This window comes from Rhopalosiphum padi, chromosome 4, assembly GCF_020882245.1.
Source record: "Rhopalosiphum padi isolate XX-2018 chromosome 4, ASM2088224v1, whole genome shotgun sequence".
NCBI classification, from domain to species: domain Eukaryota; kingdom Metazoa; phylum Arthropoda; class Insecta; order Hemiptera; family Aphididae; genus Rhopalosiphum; species Rhopalosiphum padi.
In genome coordinates, this window is record NC_083600.1 from 50,817,206 (window position 1) to 50,838,835 (window position 21,630).

At 31.2% G+C, this 21,630-nt stretch overlaps 1 protein-coding gene across 6 annotated transcripts in view; it reads right to left on the bottom strand.

Annotated features, from left to right (window-relative positions):
* The window catches only part of LOC132929105 (small conductance calcium-activated potassium channel protein), a 244,790-nt gene that overhangs the window by 79,068 nt on the left and 144,092 nt on the right, over positions 1 to 21,630 (bottom strand). The window contains exon 1 of one of the 6 annotated variants that reach the window (XM_060994212.1): positions 15,240 to 15,382. The exons of the other annotated variants lie outside the window; for them this stretch is intronic. Coding sequence (XP_060850195.1) covers positions 15,240 to 15,269 — 30 coding nt within the window. The 5' untranslated portion in view covers positions 15,270 to 15,382. Of the gene's footprint in view, positions 1 to 15,239; positions 15,383 to 21,630 lie in introns of those variants that run through there. 6 annotated transcript variants of the gene reach the window in all.

Below are 21,630 nucleotides of genomic sequence, written 5' to 3' on the forward strand. Positions count from 1 at the left end.
AATAACTGCGATATTGAGATCATAAAAAATACATTTTTGTAACAGTTTTTTTTTTTTCTTTTGAAAATCCAAAACGGAAACGTCGCGCTTAATCGAAAACGGTTGTAAGCATCCCCCCCCCCACTGCTGTGTTCGGATAGAGTGTTATACCCGCGATTTTCGTCGAGCCGCACGAGCAAAATGTGTCGCGGTACAGGTAACGCATTATCGATATCTCACGACATTAGCGTGTTTACGCACCTCGTCTAAATGGAAATCGTGTGAAAACTATAAGGATTACTTATTATACGAAGTGCTACCCGCCGACGCGCCGAGTCTATAATATCGTATATATACATATCGTATAGACAGAACCCGTAAGTGCCATTCAAACGCCGAACGATCGTCGTGTTCGTGTCGCAGAAATCGCGAATAGGTGAGACGTACGCACACACACACACACAACGTATAGACACGTGATATTATGCCGAAACCGCGAGATGTGACGTATCAATAATATCTACGTATAAATAGGTTTAGCCGCGCGCGCGATCTCGCTCGCCGGGAGAACGGTACACACACGCACGCGCGTGCGCACACACATCGCACATTATAATAACGTATGACGCGCGCGATGGGTGCCAAAATAATTACGGGACGGAGACGACGACGACGTGATGACGACGAGATATTGAAATATTACTATACTACGAGCCGCCTTTTATGTTATTCAACTCGGGTGTGCATAACGCGGGTCCGTCAAGACGACGACGAGCGGCGGCGAGGGGGGGGGGGCGCGGGATGGATTGCGAGTGCGCCCGACCACACGCGCACACGCGAGCCCGCCCGCGTAATATATATATATATATATATATTATATTATTATTATAATAGTGTGACTGAGAGATTGTCTCGCAGGTAGCTGCAGTACACACACATATATATATATATATGTACGCACATTATATATATATATATATACAGCGACGGTAGCGGGCCGGCGGTTACCTTAAAGTTCACCGGAGCTTAACGTTCAAATTAACGGCAGACTCGCGCGCGGCGCCCCTTCTCCGTACGTGCGGCGGCACGTATATATTATCATAATATATATATATATAATATTGTGTATAATACGCGGGTCCGCGCTTATTTATTGTTGTCCGCCGCGCCGAAAATCCTATACGCTCGTCGCGCCGGCCGGGGCCCGACCGCCGGTCGTTTGCGTTAACCGTCGCCGTCGTCGTCGCCGACCAAATAAACCGTGTGACCCGACGGACTATTATATGATATTATATACGACACGCGGCTATTAAGTATACCGCGGTATCCTCCGCCGTCGTGGCGTCGACGCGCGTGCTGGCCCCGCGGTTTACCGCCGCCGCTCGGACCGCGCGACGAGCAGAACGGCGTAGGACGAGGACAGCTGCTGATGCAGTTGTCGTATACGACCGGCATTCGGATATTACAAAAAATTATATCGGTCGACGACGACGACGACGACGACGACGTTTTTCAAACGAAATACGATTTTTTTCCATCTCGCGGGTGGGGGAGAGGGGTCGACGAAAAACATATATTATACACAATGCGTAATATGTGTATTGCACATCATAATATATTATAATGTTATAGTCGCGTTAATAACGACAATGGTTCGTTACATTATATTATTATGGTGGCCGATAAATACAACATACCCATTATTAACCGATTGTTTATTGACTATACAGAATACAGTTACTCGTTATGGAGCTAGCGAAAATATATGAGAAATTGTATACTTAGTTATTCGTTCCGTCAAATAATAGGGTATTTGAGACAAATATAATATACATTTATAAAAATATGTATAGAAATTATGTTTGTCTCATGTACTAAATATTTTACTAAAAATAAAATTCAAGATATTATTATTTTTAAAATGCAAATGTTTAATTTATAAACTATATTATAACTTAAATTATCATGTATTAAAAAAATTCCAGATTATACTGTTCATAACTTAAGCATACACCGCAATGCGAATTTTAGAGAGAGAAAAAAATGTCGGGAGTAATTTTTGGCTCGAAACTTTTATTTAGTTTATATATATAAAGTTTAAACAAATGGACTTTAAACATTTATTACCTTATTTTGTAATTGTTCGTATAAATGGATTATGTTTCTATCTAAAAACAACAAAATCTCGATATAAATTATATACGAGTATATTATATCTAAACGATTTGAATTTTTCTAGTATATGAATTAATATTTATAATATATAAAAATAATTCCCGATAGTTCAACAATAAAAAATACTACTTTTCAAGACTCATGTCATAAAATATGAGTAGTTGAATGTGTAGTTACATTTAGGAAAATATACTGCAAGTTTTTTTTTTATATATATGATAAGGCTACAACTAAGAAAAAATGTGAAAAAAAGAAAATAAACATTTTACCTCCAGTTTTATAGTAGTCTATGTATTATACATATATTTATGTAAATTTGTGCAAAGAACTAAAGTTGATCCCGTGAAAGTTATAAAAAACGCAACTCTTACTACCAGCGGCATTTTAGAACGATCTATAAATTGAATTGGAATGAGATAAAATATTAGCTGAAAATGGCTTGAATAAACAAAGTTAGGTATATTGTAGGTATATAGGTGTAATGGAAAAAAATTCGTGTATGATATATTCTAAATGTTAAATGTCTCCGTTATATGCCATTAACTCACGGCATTATGAAATACATTTTTGTCCGATGTGATTTTATTTTTAATATGAATAAAAACTTTTATCACAGGATGAATAGTTTTTAATTTTTCAATGGCATATGTCGGATCTTTCAAAACAGACATTTATTAACAAATACCTATATCATATTATATGAATTCGGTTTAGAACACTTGACAGCAAATTACACAACAGTGGCAGGGGTAGTATGGAAAGAATTTTCTACTAAAGCTGATGAAATATTTTTTTTTCTGGTTTCTATGTCAAATGCAACTATATAATATTTAGTAATACACATACACACACACACACACACACACACACACTCACAAATATATTATTACGAATTTAACTTTAAAAAATGTGTTTTGTTTGTTAATTAATCAGGTCAAAATACATGTCAGTGAATTTGACACATTTCAACCGCATGAGAGGATTCAGACAAGAACCAGGTAAATAAATATATGAGTCAAAATTGCTCCAAAGTTCAGATAACTTGAGTGTTTGTCCAACTCTAAGTTGCCTTTCTGTGGTATGTAATGAATAATTATTGTTCGTAACTAAAATTAATCATGGATAAAAAAAAAATCATACCATTTTTATAGAGATATTAATATTAAATGGAAACGGGTACTTTATAAAAATATTTTTTCTTTAAAAACAATGACTATACCTATATTTTTAGATTATAATAATAATTTTACTTTGTGAATTAACACTAATAAAATTTACACTTATACAAATATGCAGTTACAATATTTTTATATGTAATAATTTAAGATATAAAACAATAGAATTTTTTTTAGTTAAACTTAATAAATAATATTTTAGTTTTATTATAATTTAGCAAATAGTTTTTTTTAAACCATTTTAAGTGCAGCTAAACTTTGTAACTATTACATTTTTTTTTTGAAATATTTATACATAATACATATTATTAGTCTTCAGTAGTATAATAATACTGTCATTAGAAAATCAATCTATTTTTACCAATTGATTAAATTATGAGTATCTTAATGTGAAGTATATACTATAGTGCTTTAACGCACTATCAAGTTAAAATTAACAAGTTGAGACTCGTTGGTATTAATGAATACTGTGAACGATATACACATTATATGTTTATTAGGTTGGTTATTCTCAAAAAAGGAGTTGGTTATTTATTGATTCCGATGTCAAAGATATAGTTTACTAATAAATTCTAATGCGTAGCTACTATGTATATATCTCATTAATTTTTGTAACGTATTTCCATGTACAAAATGTATTATTATAATTTTTGTTGTTAAACTTAAAGTCTCATACCTATAAGTCCATCTTATTTTTTATAAAATACTAAGATGACAAGAAAATGTTGAACTGAAAAGGATCAACTCCAGAGGTATAACAATCGGCGTTGTTTTGATCTTAAGAATGTATTTTAATCAAATTATGGTCTTGGTAGACTGTTCCGTATTTAAATATTTTTAATCAAAAATAATGTTTATACTGATGGCTAACGATGTTAGCATTTGCACTTATTTTATTTTTATTTTTGGCATATTTCCAATATTGATTGAAATATGAAATAATTATAAAACTTCATTCAAGTTCTAGACGAACTAACGTTCTAGCTGTATTAATGGTGATATTATTTATGAATCGATTTTGTTTACTTCATAGGTCGTTTACGTGATCTCTATAAAATAAATGTGTATAGACTTCGTGTTAGGCTCCACATATAAACAAATAGCGTTCACTTTTGGCGTCGGTAAACCAGTGTGGCGTGGGTGGAGGAATCCGGAACTGTCGGTGATGGTAACGGCGAAGGGCGAAGAAGAGGTTGGAAATTGGGACCTTTATAATTATGACGACGGTGGTGGTGTACTTTAGATGGTGACACTGCCATTAAGTCGTGCGCCTGTGTATGTGAGTGTAATAACATCGGGATTGATGCCTGTAGCGAGAAAAGAAAATAACGGAATCTGCTTAGTATTCCGGGCCCGACCTACTCTGGATCTGTAGGGTGTCTTGAATACGTGCCGCCCCACGAGCGTGATATAAATCGACGAATTATCGGGAAAAATACTCATGGCTCTGCCTACGAACGTGTGCCACTCCTATAATATAGATCTGTACATCCATACTGATTATCCGTGGGATTCACGTTATGAAAGTTTGTGTGGTATTGTTGTACAATGATATGCTTATTATATCTGCACGTTTACCGTTTAGTGGAAAAAAATGTTATGTTTGTCTTATGAAAACCGAGTAAAATAAATTGATGGTGAATAACCGTTTAAAATTCGTTTTCTGTCTCACTTAGTTTTCTGGGAAAGTTACACGCGAGTTGTCACTTTGTCAGCTTATGCGACTTGTCTTGTACATAATAAATAATAACGTAATGATAACTTCTTTTTTCTTTTTATTTAAAAATAGAATATTTACAATCTGTAAGCAATAAACATAATAAGTAATACGTAAAATAAAAGATACATTTACAAGGTGGCTTGACTGAAAAGAGCCCTTTGACACTACTTAAATTTTATTTTTATTTATTAGTTTAGAAAGGATGGGTTCAATAATTAATATGGTCTCTGGGTTATGTCATAAGTTTAAGCCAATAAGTTGGATTGTCATTGAGAGTGATGAAAAACAAACATTTTGGATATAAATTGTAAGAAATCTTAACGGTATGCGAATAGTCCAATTATTTTTGTAATTTTAAGATTTATATGTAAAGAGAGGTTGCTAAACGCTAGCTTTAGTTATAATACGAAAACATATGAATTGGCAGAACTGAAAGAAACTGATGTTTGATATTTTAATTGCATTCCATAGATAATAATATCTTTAACGTTTGTATTATGTAATAAATATTTATTATATTATATTATCAGCTGTCAAAGGATACATTTTTTTTTGTTTTCACTTTAATATGATTTAATTTAAATTATTATTCACGTTCGTATATCTTTCCTCACCTATGATTATGATGTATTATAAAAACAATGTCGTATCAATCAGTCATTCAGGCGTAGGCAATTGGTTTATTCGTTATTTATTTTTCATGAATTGATCGAGAGTACGCTGTATGGTTTTTTCTATATTAAGTGAAATAGTTGGGTGTGTCTTTAAATTTGACATGACAAACATGACAAAAAATTTATCTAATACTTATTTTTTAGACCAAATAAAACTGCTATGGCTTATTTTTTATTATACCCTAAAAAATCTAATGCATCATGTGAACGCAAATAATATATAATACATATAATACATATGTCTTGATATTTTTTGTTTAGCGTCTAAAAATCAGAGTAACTACTATATTTTATTTTCGTTGGTTTAAGTCATACATAAATAATTTCATATAGTTGCTGAATTTTTGGAGAATAAAGATGAAAAAAAAATTAGTTTTACTTTATGTTAGCAAATAGTAATGTATTTTTAATGCATAATAATATAGTACTTACGCAATATCAGGAATATCCATCTTAATATTATGCAATATGTATATTTATATAATATCGTACATCCTATTCATGTCATTAGTTTTCCTATTAGGTAGGTCGTTATCGTTCCGTTCAGTATTTGTCCTTTGAGAAGTACCCATTATTACTGATTCGAGATCAAACGATAAATGTATTATTGCATAAAGCAGTTACTATAATATGATGTATGATATATTACACTTTGAATTATCTCAGAATTTAGATTTACCTATAAAATTTATCTTTCGTCAAATCATAAAATTATATATTTTTTATCATACATTATTAAGCTAGTATAAATTATTTTAAATTGATTATACTTTATATTTGATTCTATATAACTCATAATAATATTATATAATTACAATTTTTAACGCCCACTTATCATATATATACAGAATTGTAATATTATTTTTGTATTGAATTGTGTTATTTGTTGTAAAACTGTTACTGCATTTATATTAAAAAACAATGTATAATATCACTGAACAAAAAAATGAACCTTATTTCACGAGAAATGGCGTAGGTAGGCAGGTATTATTATATAATATATATTATATAAATATATATTAACATATAAAATAATAAAGGTATATATATATATATATATATATTTACGTACCAACAATTTTTATTCGTGCATTATATAGTTTAATAGGTTGTTAAGTGTATATTAATTTGGGTACTATAAATTAAAATTTCATGGTTTTCAGATGCGCATTAATTATTTTAGATTGATTAAAAAAAAAACTAGCAGTTCACTAGCTTAATAACAAATATTATATATAAACATAATAATAATAATAATATGTGATAAGCGTATAATTAAATTATCAATTATCAAAATATAATATATTAAGGGCAGTTATTTGAAACTGTATTCAAGGTGTAGACATTTTGTTTTAAAAAAATATATTATACTATTGTATGATTATCATAATTATTATCCATATGAAATTATTTTACTCAAGTCTCAAACAAATAGGCCATTCATAATAATCGGCCACACAAAATATCAATACAATTATTAAGGAACTCTTGGAAATATCAATTGACATAATTTATCATGCATGTCATATTTTTATTGTATTTTAGTCTCAGTAGAAATTGGTAATTTTAGTTATTATTTCTAAGTCGTACTATTTGAAGGGTCAGAATTGAACCAAAAGAATTGGCAACAAACTTAATCCGAATTCTATCCATTCATAGTGGTCGAAGGACTGCCACCACACCTAGTCTTTAGCAGCGTATGGTAAGGGAAAAACCATATGTGTATTCATGAGGCGAAAGTGGAATATTATGAAGGTCTCAAGGGTACGAAAAGCATGCGTGAGTGGGCTGGAGAGGTTTGGGAGAGTGGACTGTAAAAAAAAAAAAAAAAAACCGTTGTCAGTGCGATATCGGTTATTTTGGTGACCCACAAATGTTATTCGAAAAATTAATTGAACCGTGTGTCCTCGTACGTCAATTACAGAAAGCCAAACAAGAAATGTTCCTTTTTCAGAGTTTATACGTTATCATCGCAACGGAATTAAAAACATGACGTATCAGCAACTCAAAAATAGTAATAACATTATTATCTTTATCGCAGCATAGTTTGTCGAGACATTTTGAAACATGCTCATATGGTCATGAAATTGGTGAACAAGACGCATATCACCGGTAAGAACTGTATATTATGAAGATATCAATATTAATATTTATACCTAGTTTTGCTACAGAATTTTCACATAATATATGGATAATATTGTTCTGCCAACGTTATAATTTCATCTATTCAGAATCCTATGTACACTTTTTTTTTTATTTATTTTTTTTTTATGTCAACATAATAATATGACGATTGTCTGTATTTTTTTCCCCGAGTATGCATGTGCGTGTGTGTATGTCAGTGATTGCAGATCGCTTGGTAACTATGGTAACGGTACGCTCCATAAAGGTCACAAGTTCACGGATATATACATAATATGGTCGTTCTCTGTGTTGCTGAAAAGAGAAAGAGGACCGTCTTTGAAGTCGCAACATTGTAATTGCATTTTGCCGCGTAAGTCCATTTTTAATTTGTTTTATCTTTCTTTCGGTTATTTTTTATGTTCTATATGGCCCTAAATTGTGTGAGTAATTTGATCTAAAAATCCAACTTGTATATTTAAGTTGGCGGAAAATCGTGTTCGGGAAAAAGGTACCGAAAGCAAAAAAATAAGTAGGTATTTTTTTTCTTTTAAATATAAACTGTAAAAATTAATTATTATGTCTACAACATTTAATACTGTATTTTCGTACAAAATAAATATACTTTGTGATTTTAATGCCATTTTATGTTTATATTTATAAGTTATTTATGGACAAATATGTGCATAATAATTAACAAAGTCAATTATAACAATTATATTGTTTAATATTTTTTAATCGAATATATCAAATGTTGGAAAAATTTAAAATAAGCGACAGACCAAATGTAAAATGTCTACTGACATGTTGAAATCTACAGAAATGAAAAATAGATAGTGGCCAAATGACATGATAATTTGATATTTTATAAAGTGTAAAATATATTATAGTTTTCACTGCGTATTACATAAATTATATTTTGAGATATTTTGCAATAAAATATTAGAATATTTTTTATGTTTTACTGTAATTGCAATAAGATGGAAATCAAGTATCTTTTCTTTATAATTAATGTACTGCTTCAAAATTGTTTAACATAATTTGTAATTTATACATAGAAAATTTCATTGGATTTTATACATAAAAAATACCGAGAAAAATACTTTTGTGACAGTAAAAAAAGACTTGGTGCATTACAAGCATCTGTTGAGTTACCTACCTACTTATGATTCCATCACACACTAGTGTTTCCGGATTGTAAACGAGCTCCTAACTTGTTTACAATTTTTGCATATTATGTTTCTAAGAAAAAGTTAATAATAATATTATTTTATGTTACAAAATAAAAAAATATAGAGATGTATAATTTTTAAATTTCAGATTTACTGAATGTCTTTATATTTAGTTAAATTATATTCTTTTATTGCGTCTGAGTGTTACCACTGGATAATTACTCTGTCCGAACTTCCATGCCTTGTATGCACATTTTTTCTCCTCTCATATACTTATTTAACTATAATTATTATTACAGATTTCACTTATATGTCAAATAAAAGTTATATAAGAAAAAAAATGAAGGTATTCTTTATGTTATATTAACTTAAAATTAAAATATATTCATTATTTCAGTGGCATAGTTATTTTGGTGGTGGTTTAAGGGATTTCCATCCTTTCTAGATTATTATGTTTTATATGATTGTTTATTTTCTTAATTAATATATATATAAAATACTAAAAGATTACGATTTAAATAAAGTAGATATATATGTTATAAAAATTAAAATTTTAATATACACTAAATAGTTTCAAGAATTTATTGTTGATTTATTCGTTAAATATAAGTGTTTTTAACGAGGCGTTTGTCGTTTTGTGATCAGCTATGGATTAATAACCGTGTAGATTAATTAATTTTAATTAGCTATAATCCTATGCATTATATTAATATAATCATTACAATTTCAAATATGTAATAGTATAGACCGATATACACCATTTATAAGTTTTCGATAATTATATATTTCGATTAAAAAAATAAATTAAAAGTATTAGCAAGCATATTTTGTAAAATAAATATAAAACTTTACAAATACATTTGATAGAAAAACCACGCGAATGCCTGATTTATAATAGACCTCAGTAATGCCGTACTGCTGTAGGAATATATAATATGATCATTCTCTATCCAAGTGCAATTTGAATTGTCATAGGAATTTACTGTTGTGGTATTGTGGTAAAGTTGTGGCTTCGGTGGATTTATTGCAGGTATTGCAATGAGCTAAATAACAGTAACGATGATTCGCGTGTATATGAATGTATAACCGTAAATTTAAGCAATAGTTACTATGCTAGAAAACTTGAGATATTGAACTAAATAATAAGTTAGAAGGTGAAAAGTTTCGCTCTGATATCCGGTATTTCTCTCGACTTCTTGAACACAATTTCTTTTACAAAGTATAATATAAAGTACATCGGATTCGAGTCAGCTCTCAGTGTAGGAGAATAAAACTTTCCTGCTATCATTACCGTTTGATTTCGATCAACGCTCACAATGGTCGTTCTTAACCCCTCTGTCCATAACATTTGTTTTAATATTTTTACGCGCGCGCGCGCACACACACACATACACACACCCGCGCACGACGAACATGTCCATTATTTAATTCATAATATGTATAACGCAGGGTTAGTGCTGATATCGTGTTCGAGATTACGGTGGTATCGGCCTAAGTGCAGTATATAATATATTATGTACTTACGTAATGTCATGCCATATCGAACAGCTGAATTTTTTATATCCATTCGCGGACGAGTTTTAATTACTATTACGTGTATATTGTATACCTAGTATATCAGTAGTTTTAGCACGTCGCTTTGTCGAGTATATTATAATATTATCGTTTACTCGCCGTTAAAACAATAACAGTGATCCGAGATCAAGTCGTAAAGCTTGCTTATAGGGTGTATCTGGGTATTTATTTGACGATTTAATCAACAGTATAAATCATCGACTATATTATCAAATTCGCCAGATACAATACACCCTACGCATTTCGCTCCGGACGCGGGTGGACGCACACTGCATTAGAGTCCGGGGGAGGGGGGGTTATATAGTATCTATACGAAGATTTCGGACTTTTGGCCGGAGAAACGTTGCAACGTCTGGTGGTCCGAGGATGGAACGGCGGCGGCGGCGGGTATATAAAGGGATATAAGGCACTTATATTATTATGTGCTTGAACGACGGGGCGGAGGTGAGTGCGCTTAGGATTCCGTAATTTATGATGAACTTGGCCCGAAAAAAGGATACCATAGAGATGAAGAGATAATAACGATACGTTCTCCATGGCACGCGTGTGCTACATATATGTGTGTTTAAACAGCAATTAATACAGTGGGGTTACGGGGTTACCGTGTGCTGGACGTAATGAGGTAGATCATTGCCGTATACCGCCATCATTCGTTGCCATGGGGGAAATCACTGAATATTCAGCCACTATATCGTCCTCATTCCTTGTATAAAGTGGTTCAATAAGTAATGAATAATTATAGAAATCGAAAGTATTATAGCGAAGCGTTAAAGTAGAATAATTGTACGGATCGATTGCATGTTTTTTTTTCTACACCGTACATAACCGAACGTACTTATAAGAAATTTTACACCACCTTTAAAAATTTATGCGTAGACTTTTTTGTTTCTATTTTGAATGAAAATCGCTTTCAATGAATATCACCATCAAATTTTCGGATTTTTTTCGTTATTTAATCTGAACATTTTTAAAAAAAATATTCGGCGTTTTGTAAAATGTCAAACTAAGGGTGCGTAAAATATCATCTGTCTCGTTGAATCCTTAGCATATTCAATAATATATTTCACCACGTGACCGTGGGTGAAAAGTGACATGTCATGTCCTTTTTACCATTACTACAATGTATTATAAATGGGCATTTATATTCATATGCATAAATATTATAATATATATGTATAATTTTTTTGTCAAAAGGATATGTCACATCACTCAATAAGAGAATTAGCAATAATGTTCATCATTTATAAAAACTTTTATTGGTATTTTTGTTTTAATAGTATTTTAAAATGATATAGTATGTATATATATTTTTTTTAATAAGCATTAAAACAATATCCATGTCAACTAAGGGATCAAATATGGTACACATTTCCCTATTCTCCTTTTAATAATACGTTAATGAAAAAAATGACGCTACAGAAATTCATCAATTAAATTTTCAACAATTATTTAAAAACTAATTTTATTACTAGTTAAAAGTAGGTAAATTATTTTAGTCGTATGAAGTTAATAGGTAATAAAAAAAAAAAATCTTAAACATGATTTAATGTAGTTTCTGTGCATAATTTACATTAGTATTACGAAGACAGTTTATATAGTTGCAAATTAACATTGATTTGTCAAATAACTGTCTATTTTAAAACATTTTTTTTATGTAAAAATTGATACGAGTATACGACCAAGTAACTATTCGACTTACTCAATTATTAGTATAAATAAAATGTAATATTATTTTAATCATAAATTTAATATTAAAATAGCATATAGTATATACTCATCATTGTGTCCTAACAGTTAACAGAAGTAAATTTACAAACATAATACACAATAACAACCAAATAATAATTAGTCAAAATGCGTTAAAAAAAAATTAAATTTTATGAATAGCTCTGGTTAACCAAAAATTAACAAAACTGATATAATATAGTTTTAAAAATAAGCAGTCATATTTTATTTCTTCAATGTTTTCAATTATTTATTTTATAACTACTGAGTTACTCAAAAAGGGCTTACTATTACAAACTTTTTAAAATATAATTTTAATAATATTTTTAATCTATTTATGTGGTACTAATTGCAGTTATTTAAATTTTTATAAATGTATTACTACGTTTTCTAAAAAAATTAAATTGGCTTTTTTTTAAAAATGTACCATACACTATTATTTTAGTCTTACTTTTTTTTTGTTTATCAACATTGAGAAAGTATGTAATAATCAAGATAACCCAAGTATTTTATTCATTATTCATATTTTATTTACTGCTTGTAATATGTCATGTAACTTGTAAATAATAATACTTACACTATTTAGTGTCACTATAAAGATTTTCGCGATTATCTATTATTACAAATACGTTCATAAAATGTATATTATATCATACTTTTATGTACGAAAATAAAGGTAATACAAATGTAGATCTCCGGATAAAGTTGATCAGAATTAACATTTAAAATGTATATTTATTCGCTTGTTGTCATTAAAATATTAAATTGTTTTATACCTATGTTATAATTAAAAATGTGTAATTTTTGAATCATATATATTTATATAAATTATATTAATTGCCTGTATATTGGCTTCAAAATAAAACTAAAAGGAGTAATTCAAATTAAATTAATAATAAAAAACAAAATATTTAGGTCTATTTAAATTATATTAAAAAGAGATATTTAAATAATTCAAAAAGAAAAACACGATGATTATATATTAACTAATAACTATGTCGAGCTGGAATATAGAAATAACATATCAAATATCAATCAAGTATGAAGTAATGATGTCATGATGACCTTTCGGAATTGTAGAAATTTCCCTTGCACTTGAATGGAGTATCTACACAATAACTTGAACTAAGTACCTTGAGGATATTATAAATTACAATAGTTACTATACCTGAAACTTGATAAGTAAACACTGATCATTATTAAACCGTATGACATAAATATTTATTGAATTCATGTATGATTTTATAAATAATTTAGTGGAACAAAATTGTACATTACTGATTTATAACACTTTTTTTTATAAACGATGCGATAATGCTCATAAATGATTTTTTCTTAAAACGAATGATAAAATTTTAAATTTTGTTATAACTATCAACCCATTGTCATGCATTTTTTATAGTTAATCAGATAAACACAAAACAGTATATTTTCGTGGTAGTATGATAATAATATTGTCGTCTGATCATCGCTGATGCATCGAATAAATAAAATGTATAATATTCCCATAGTATAAATGTGAACATAAATTAATACATTTTACCATTTGTAAATATAGTAAACATAAAAACGATTTATTGCTGAGAAATATTTTATATTGTGAAGTAATAGTATACTTTAATATAATTCTATTGAAATATATCTATCCACATATTATTACAATACTTGGGATCGATCCAAAATGGTAAAATAATGGTAAGGGCGATTTCAAAGTAGCTATACCCCTAAAAATGATGTATAGGCACATACACCTACTATAAAAAAATTAGTTAATTATTTTATGCGAGATTTCGTTTGGAATGTTTACTTGTAGCTTAATATAGCTAAAAACCTAATGACCCATATAGTTAATATTTTTGGGTAACGAAAATATTTCAGTCCATTAAAAAATCTTGATGATATACATCACTAGCCAATTTTTGTTTTATTAAAAAAAAAAAAAAAAACTGTTTGCGATAAAAGTCAAATCCCGAATACCTACAACGTTTTTATTATACTTTGTTAATGACATTCTATTATTATAATATGGATTTTGTTATCGTATTAATGATTATCGGTGTAAAAGCCTGGACGTAATAATAAAGCAATAAATTATTTTTAGTTACTAATAATGATAATGGCACTGAACTGATGTTAACTCGTTTATTTGTTGTAATTCATATTTTGTATAAGTTAATTTGCAATAAATAATTTACACTACCTATAACTGGACTATTATGGCATATCAGAAATATCCAGGTCTTGTGTTTTTCATAATAACTAATATTGTGTATGGTGATATTATTACGACGGTTTTGGTCACTTTTTACGCAATAATTTATTTAATACTTTAATGTTCTCGCATAATATACATATTATATTATATTTTTTTTTACAGCGTTTGGTTTTACGACTTTGAAATGTATCGATTACATTGTACAGTACTTGCACCACTGTAGTACTAGTTATACAAGAATTAAAACATACGACATGTGTAAGTAAGTACGAACGTATATAATTAACAACGCCCACGAGTTTTTTTTTTTATATTTCATCTAAAGTTTACACAGACGTAGTGTTTACTGCGGGATTATGGACGAGTGAGCCAGAAAACAAAATAGTGTTTATAAATCATTTGGAAAATAATTATTTTCGTTTTTCCAAACAAACAGTAATAATTGGTTGGAAGAGTGTTTAAAGCCCAAAATATCGGTCGAACGCGTGGGCCGATCGTTTAAAAACTATTGGACGTCGAACATCACATAATTTCAGTCATAATAAATGTGATGTTTAATTAAAATCATTGCCCCGCAGAGCACTACGATATCAGTAAATTACATATCTATACATTTAATTATTGTAGAACACATTACACTGTAATACTATATGAATGATTATTATAATATTACGTTCGTATTATACGGGTTTTTTTTGTTGTTTTTACCTCTGTACTTTTGATATAACACAGAAGCATGGACCGGTGTCAAGACATGTTGACGGGGACCAATACGAGGAGGCTGCGGCGACGGTGGCTGCTGTTGTCGCGGAGGAGCACAATGACGCGGAACGCGCGAAACGTGTCGGGTCGGTGGACGGGAAGGACGACGAGGACGAGGAGGCGGAGGAATTCGAGGAACAGGAATAGGTGTGTGTCGTGTCGGTGGAGTCAACGGCGGTAACGGCTTTCGACGATGACGGTGACGACAACGACGTAGTGGTGGTGGTCGTGGTGGTGATCGCGACGGCAGCGGCGTGACGGTGCTGACGCGCCGTCATGTCTCGGAGACGCGCTCACGCCACGCACCGGCGGCAGTGCGACGTCGGAGGATACAGTGGCGACGACTGTATCAACTGTGGCACGGACGGCACGCGGACCAACGACGCGGCGGGCGCCGCAACAGACGACGACCACGACGACCGCGACGACGGTGACGGCGACCGGTGCGAGGACAGCGACGATGACGACGGACGCGGAGCCGCACGCGACAACAACAACGACAACAACAGCGACGACGACGACGACGACGACGGCGATGACGGCGATAACGACGAAGACCACGAGTTCACCGAAGACGACCACCGTCCGGCGAGGGTTACCGCGAAAACGGCCTTCGACGACGCGATACCGGCGCCCCGGCACCCCGGCCACCACATCGTCGACTCGTCGTCCACAATCCGAAGCCGGTGTTATGAATTTGTGTTTTCGAGCGTAGCGCCGATCTCCGGGTCCGTTGGCGGTAGAGCTGTGGCCGCGAAGCCGATGGCACGGCGGCCAACGGACACTGGAATTTCGTGTGTTGTGACGATACTATTAAATATTATTATACCGTGTACAGCTCGTGTTATGTTTACGGTTATTGCAAATGTTTTTTAACGGGACGTGAAACAATAATATTAATGAATATTACGATCGTTGGCGGAACGAACAAATTTTTTTTTTCTCGACGAAAAAATAAACGACGACGATGACGAGTGTTTTCGGTATATTCTCTGGTTAAAAATCAAAAAACGACCGACGTCCGAATGTCACGCGCGCGTCTGTGTCAAACCGGAATCGGCGTGCGTGTTTTGTAAGTGCGTGTACGCGGGGGACGCTGTACCCTGACTGCAGGCCGCCGACGCGTCCTACGTTTCGACCCCAACTACGACACCGCGCGTACACATACGCCACACCTGCCACCGCCACCCGTCCCGCGCGCTCGGTACAACACATGCGTCCGAGCGACCGTCGTTTTCGGCCGCCGCCGCCGTCGGCGCGCGCGTGCCGGCCGGTCGGAGAAAAGAATATAATATACGCGCGCGGTGTGCCGCCGCCGCCGCCGCCGTTTTTCGCGCGGCGCGCGCGAACCGTCAGCCGAAAACGGACGCGCGCGCGCGGCTGCGGCGACGGGGCGGCGGCGGTGAAGCTTGCGGAGAGAGAGAGAGAGAGAGAGAGAGAGAGAGAGAGAGAGAGAGAGAGAGTGTGAGTGAGTGAGCGAGAGGAAATGATTGCGCGCGAAGGAGATTCGGAACGGCGGTTCGGCGGTCTGGGGGGGGGGGGGCGGCGGGCGTTAGGGCGTGGGTGGCCCGGAGGTGATAGGGGGGCACGCCGTGGGGGAGGTGAGAAAAAGAGAGATACCGCGAGAAAGAGAGAGTCATCGAGAGCGCGCGCCATCCGCCGGTCCACACGCCGCGATCGCCTCACTGCCGTGTCTGCACCGCCGTCACTACCGCCGCCGCCGCCGCCGCCGCCGTCTTCGTCTTCTTTTTCTTCTTCGTATTCTCCTACACCCGCGACGACGGCGGCGGTAAGCCTGCCGATTCCCTTCTCACAATTGCTCGTTCGCTCGCTTCTATCCGCGCGGTAACGCGCACGCTCTCGATTTCTTGCGCCGAAACACACGGTGTGGTCGCGAGAATTATGTTTGTGACAACATGACAGATTAGCGTCGGGGCCGTGCGAGTTGAAAAATTTATACCCCGCGCACCGCAGCACCGCCATCCCGCGGTGGTATACAATTGGTTTGCGATTGAAATTTATGGTCGCCGTTCTGTCGGCCGATTTGGCGCAGGAATTTTTTTTTCTTTTTTTTTTTGTATTTCTGATTTTGATACTTCAATCGTTTTCTCTTCTCGCCGTACCCACTACGTTTATAGATGTCATTATTTGTGTTTCGTATTCCCTCGCCGTCGCCAAGTGCAATACGTTTTTACCGTCGTAACGTTATATGATGTGGTCGTGGTAAGCGGCGCGCGTACCTCGGACGCGATTAGTTGCCAAATTATGTTATTATTATAAAACACTCGCGTGTTATTGTTATTGTCGTGCACGGTGATATTGCAGGTTGTACAAAAAAAAAAAACAATGGTCCAGCGCATTTATCACCGTTTTCTCATAAGATACAACTCGATTCCAATACACTATACGACCTAAAGAATATTAGATTTTAGATCCAATAATCAGATTTCCATCGACTTAACCCACGTTGTCTCCGTGCGCATTCATTAACGTCGTGAATACAATGAGTTCGTTAAACATTTATGATTTAAATTTTACAGATCGTAACATGGCGAATGCTGCTTTTGCACAGGAATTGCATGTAGAATTAACATATATATATATATATATATATACACCGGAAATATAATTTACGAATAAACTAAATAGTGAGTTTCATTATCATTATCCAATTATAGTGTATTATTCATCACTGATAAATAAATAATATAAATGTATCGGTAATAACTACATGTTTATTTTAAAATCAAAAACAATAAAACCACACAAATATAATAAATGCTTATGGATAATATATTATTTAATACAATAATAATTGTTTTGGTCTGAGAAGAAATTAATTTTTAAATAATTATGAAACCTCAGATTGACAGTATTACCAAGCAAACACATAGTTGACACTATTAACCGTAAACACTAAACAGATACGTCTTTTTACTTTTTTCGTAAAAATAATTACATTAAAATATTAAAATATTCTAATCTTGTAGACGATATTAGTGACTAGTATATTTTAATTTATCCCTTAAATAGATTTTGTAAAAAATAGTCTTTGCATTTTACCTTTTTTGTTTTCTATCAATGTGTAATTATTTGTAATTTGTCAAATGTCAATAAAATTGAGTGTTTTTTTTTTAAAAAGATTATACGTTAAAGTTCGAGCACCTAGTTCATATCGAGTATATAAATATAAGCCTATAATAAAATCGAACATAAAATTAATGATATAATGTAGTGAAAAACCGTCAAACAGAAATTTTTATATACCAATTGAGCTGTATATATATTTATAAGTACCAAAATTGAAAAAACTGTAATACCCTATGTCACTCAACTATAGTTACAGGAAATAAGTTTATAAGTCTACATCAGTGTTTCCCAACTTTTTTTACTTGCAGAACAGCAGAACCTTTGCAGGAGCTTGAACGTTTTATGGAACTCCCATATAATTTTTGGAGCTATTCTATGTTAAAATCATAATTCAAATCAAAAATATTATTAATTAATTTATATTTTTCCAAATTTCTCACGGAACCCTTGGCACCGGCTGACGGAACCCTTAGGTTCCGCGGAACAATAGTTGAGAAACACTGGTCTACATGATTATTATGACAATAAATCTGGCTCAAAATAACTTTGTATTTTGTATTCTCTCCCCTTAAATTTGATTAAAAAGAAATGAAAACTGTTAGTACAATTAGCATCAAATATAATAACATAATTAAAATTAAAAGTAAATTTTTAATGTATAACCAAACCATAAATACTTTTAAACTAATATAACCATAAAAGTAGTTAATTATTATTGCATAGAAAATATATTGTATATGTTGCATTTATGGTTTTTATTAGCATAATATTCATATAATTCTTGTTTAAACCTTCATACTTATGTAAATTTATTTAAAATTAAATAATTAAGACGAAATTGTTACATTTTAGTATAAGTTATAATATAAAATAAAACAAATATTATCAATTATTTGATATTTTTTTTCCAAAAATACTCTAAAATTTAAATGTAATTTTTCATTGAACTTAGATTTCAGTGCATGTGAAGCCCCCATTATTGTATCCATCTTACAAACGTACAATATAGTAAATTTTTGTTCATCAGAATCCATTTTGTGTTGTAAGTATTTCAGGAAATTTGCCTACCTATTATCAAACTTAATAGAAATAACATTAATGTTAAAAAAAATGTCTAAATGTATCGATGTTCATATTTATGTTTTTTTTATTATTTTGTTTATGTTAAAGAAAGTTACGAGCATTTTTAAATTTGAATATTATTTTAGTATAGGTACTTTACTTGAAAAAAGCCATAGATAATAAACTTACCTTTTAATATGATAATAGATAGGTAAATTTACTTTTTTATTAACAATATAAAATGGATTCTGTTGAACACAAATTTGAAATATTGTACATATTTCTGCAAGCCTGAGACTTTAAATGTATGCAACATGCAATTAAACTTTAGTTTAATATTTAATTTTTAATTATTTTATTGATATTAATCGACAGTTGTTAAATTGTTAAAAACTATTCAAGTATATTTTTATACTAAAAACTAAACATTTATAAAATATAATAATTGATTTAACAGTTAATGAAAATGCCTAATTTAATAACGAACACAAATTACGGAAGTTAAATATCGTATTATTGTTTAGTATAATGAATACACGTAATAGTTTTATTAAAAGCAAGCTAAATTTAAAATAAATTCTTGACTTGAGATATTGTATTATAAAACATACATTTAAAACAAAATAACTTTATGATTCGGTTAGAGAATAACAATTTTGTACTTAGCTAGAAAATTTTATCTAAATCAGTAAATATTTTATGTTTGATCCTAAAAATAAAATGTAAGTCATAAAATAACATATATGTATTTTTTTATGCTGTTATTAGTTCTTTTGAACTTATTTCAAATGCCTTTACAGCCATAACTCAGAACATATTTGACATATAGTTTAAAGTGCACGTAAACTAACTTATTAATATTTTGAGTAAAACTATAATACCTTAAAAGTGGATAATTTTTTTTATAATATAAACCGAGGTTTAAATACAAATGTTTATTAATTTTTACAATTCAGAACATGTTGATAACATCAAATACTGAATTACATTCTTGAATTTAGAGCATTGCTTTAATTTTTCTTATGACCAAAGTAACCAATGTACCTATACTTTATTTCAAATTAATATTAATGAATCATAAAAAGTGTAGTTGTTACATTTCAGTAAATATTAATTATTAAAATGATAAGTAAAGAAATAAATAACAAATATTATTTTATGTAATTGATACATAATTTCCATATTACTAAATATACCTTTACTGTCTATAATTTTAATTAATTTAAAAATATATTTTTTAATATTATAATAAATAATGAATTTATATGCTTTGTGTCTTACAAGATAATACTACATTATAATCTAATATATTTTAGTACGAATAAAATAATTACGAACTAATAAAAAATAATGGAACTATAAAGTTATTACTAATATATTAATAATGTAATCAAAATTATTATAATTTAAGCTGGTCATAAGTTACTTACTTACTTCTTTTCTATATTAATTGCAAAAATAGGAAATAAATGATGATATTTATTTCCATAACGTGACTAATTAAAGGTAATTATTTTATTTTTATTTAAAAATAAATATTTTAAAGTAATAATTTATTTAGCTTCTTTATTTTAATATTTGAAAAAATTGTATGCTAGTAAGTTATTGAAATTATGGAAATACATTTATTTTAATTTTTGATTATCACTTTTGGGTTAGTTATACAAATTTCTTCAAACCATTTTGATGTGTAAGTTGTTAAATATTTTAGTTAAATAGTACAATTTTTTTATATTTATTATATGTTATAATATATCATTTTTATTTTAGTCACCAACATTTTTAAGTGTACGAATTCTACGAGTCAAAAGGTTTAAACGGTGAATCTTGTATCTGAATAACTTATTAATACAATAAATTTTAAAAAATTGAGTAGAGAAATAGTGTATTTCAAATTCTCAATTTATTGGTAAAACTCTAAAACTAACTAATACATTAATTTAATTATAAACTTATATGAACTTGTTTAAAAAAATTAATTTTTGAGCTTTTTAATATTTTAATTACTGTAATATTTTTTATAAAAAGTTTTAGTAAATTATGTCTCAAGACAAAAGCTAATTGACAGAAAAAAGTTAGTTTTTGTTTATTTAAATTGTTATTCGAGTTTTCAGATTCAGAGTGTATTATTATGTTGAAAAATAATTGTGTCAACTAAATAGTTTTAGAAAACATTCGTCTAAAA